The 1,846-nt window shown below is 53.3% G+C and overlaps 1 protein-coding gene across 1 annotated transcript in view; it reads left to right on the plus strand.

Moving 5' to 3' along the window:
- Positions 1–1,196, plus strand: part of LOC116089121 (inactive serine protease 39-like) — a 5,103-nt gene extending 3,907 nt beyond the window's left edge. The window contains exons 4-5 of the mRNA XM_031368816.1: positions 178–347; positions 756–1,196. Coding sequence (XP_031224676.1) covers positions 178–347; positions 756–1,079 — 494 coding nt within the window. The 3' untranslated portion in view covers positions 1,080–1,196. The remainder of the gene's footprint in view (positions 1–177; positions 348–755) is intronic.
- Positions 1,197–1,846: the final 650 nt, after the last annotated feature.

The following is a 1,846-nucleotide window of genomic DNA, read 5'->3' on the forward strand; positions in this document are numbered from 1 at the left end:
TCCGCAGAGCCTCATGCTTGCCCTTGCTGCCATATCCCTTGGTCACTGAGTGCCTGTTGTGAGTCCCTCCCTGCTGCTGTGGGCTAGAGTGGCTGCCCGCCTCAGCGATCCTCCTGGAAGGGGTGCTGGGGTGTGCCTTCCCTTAGCTGTGCCTCACAACCGAACCCCCTCCCACAGAGTTCCTGCAACCGCCTTACCCTCTGCTTGATGCGGAGATCTTTATTATGGATGAACAGGAATGCGAGGCCTTTTTCCAGACGCCAGAAATCAGCACCATTGAATATGACATTATAAAAGAGGATGTGATATGTGCCGGGGACCTCACCAATCAGAAATCCTTCTGCCGAGTACGTGAGAATGGCCCAGATACTAGTTGAGCTCGGTTATCTCTAGTTGGTCCCGGTCACTAGGCTGCCCGTGTGTCCTCAGAGTCCTCCTCTCTCATGTGGGTGGTGGGACAGATAAGATAGCATACATTCAGCTCTACATGCTAAAACTCTGCGACCTCCCCAGGTAGGAATTGTACATGATCCCTTTACAGGATCCATTTATTATAGAAGTCGATGGTCCTGTCCTGAAGATGCTGACCCGAGGAACCGTCTATGTTTTTATTTTTTAAAAAATTGCCCAGACAGACCCAAATGGCACCACTCAATATAGCAGTAGAGATCTCTAGTCCCCAGTGAGTCCTGTCTACCCTGGGCAATGTGTGCTCCTTCCTTCCTGGACCTACTAGCTGTCTTCTCTCTCTTTAGGGAGACTCTGGGGGTCCCCTTGTCTGCTTTCTGGATAGCTACTGGTACGTAGTAGGGCTGGCCATCTGGAATGGGGCATGTCTTGAGCCGATCCACGGCCCCAACATCTTCACCAAGGTCTCCCACTTTTCTGACTGGATCAAGAAGAAAAAGGCAGACACACCTGACGTTGACCCCTCCTCAGCACCCCCTGAGGAAATGGCATCGGCCCTGACAGGCTGGAAGAACTACACTGCGGGCACTACTCTTGAACCCAGGATCTGCACAACCCTGCTGTCTTTTCAGGCCCTCCTCCTGCAGTTGATTTGGCTCGGGATTCTGTGACTTGTCTGCTGGCCCTATTCACAGAGAGGCACTTTGCACGGTTCCATCTGTGGGCCTTCCTGTCCCACCTGAGGCCACATCAGCTCCAGGCCTGACAGAATAAAGCAACTAAAGACACTTCTGGAGTCCTTTCCTTTTGTCCCACCAGGCTTCTGTTCTTCAGCATCAGAAGGCCACTTCCTCTTTGGGCAGGGACTGTGGATGAGCCAGCAGGGAGCTGGACTACCAGTGTAGGAGCCAACTCTCTCCCAGCTGCCTTCCAGAGACTATGAATCACTTCGGCCCTTAAGGCTGCATGTTCTTTCAGGGAGAATGAGCCACTGTATCGGGCCAAGCCCTCACCATGCAGCTGCAGCAGCCTGTGCTCCTGGAGCAAGCTCCAGTTTAGGCACGAGGGGCATCTTGCAAGCACCAGGTCACAGTAAAGCTTCTAGAGAGTTTGACAGTGAACCGTGAGGGTTGCTGACATCTGATATCTCAACAGCAATCCTCAAAGCTCTTCTGCAAGGGTCAGCCATCATCCTAATATCACAAGTCCATACTCTAAGCCTACCACGGGCCTGATAAGGCCATGGTGCTCGTGGGCTTGCTCCAGCCGGCACTGGCTGAGACTTGGCAGACCTGGGAGTGACTGGCTTAGCACGGAGCTGCCCTGCAAACCTATCTGCATCACCACACCCTATGGGCTCCACACCACAGTCTCCACTCTTCAGTGTGAACTGAGGATTAGGAAGACACTGGGCTCTTGGCAGACCCATGCTGCCGTG

The sequence above is a fragment of the Mastomys coucha genome, unplaced genomic scaffold, assembly GCF_008632895.1.
Source record: "Mastomys coucha isolate ucsf_1 unplaced genomic scaffold, UCSF_Mcou_1 pScaffold14, whole genome shotgun sequence".
In the NCBI taxonomy this organism is placed as follows: Eukaryota; Metazoa; Chordata; class Mammalia; order Rodentia; family Muridae; genus Mastomys; species Mastomys coucha.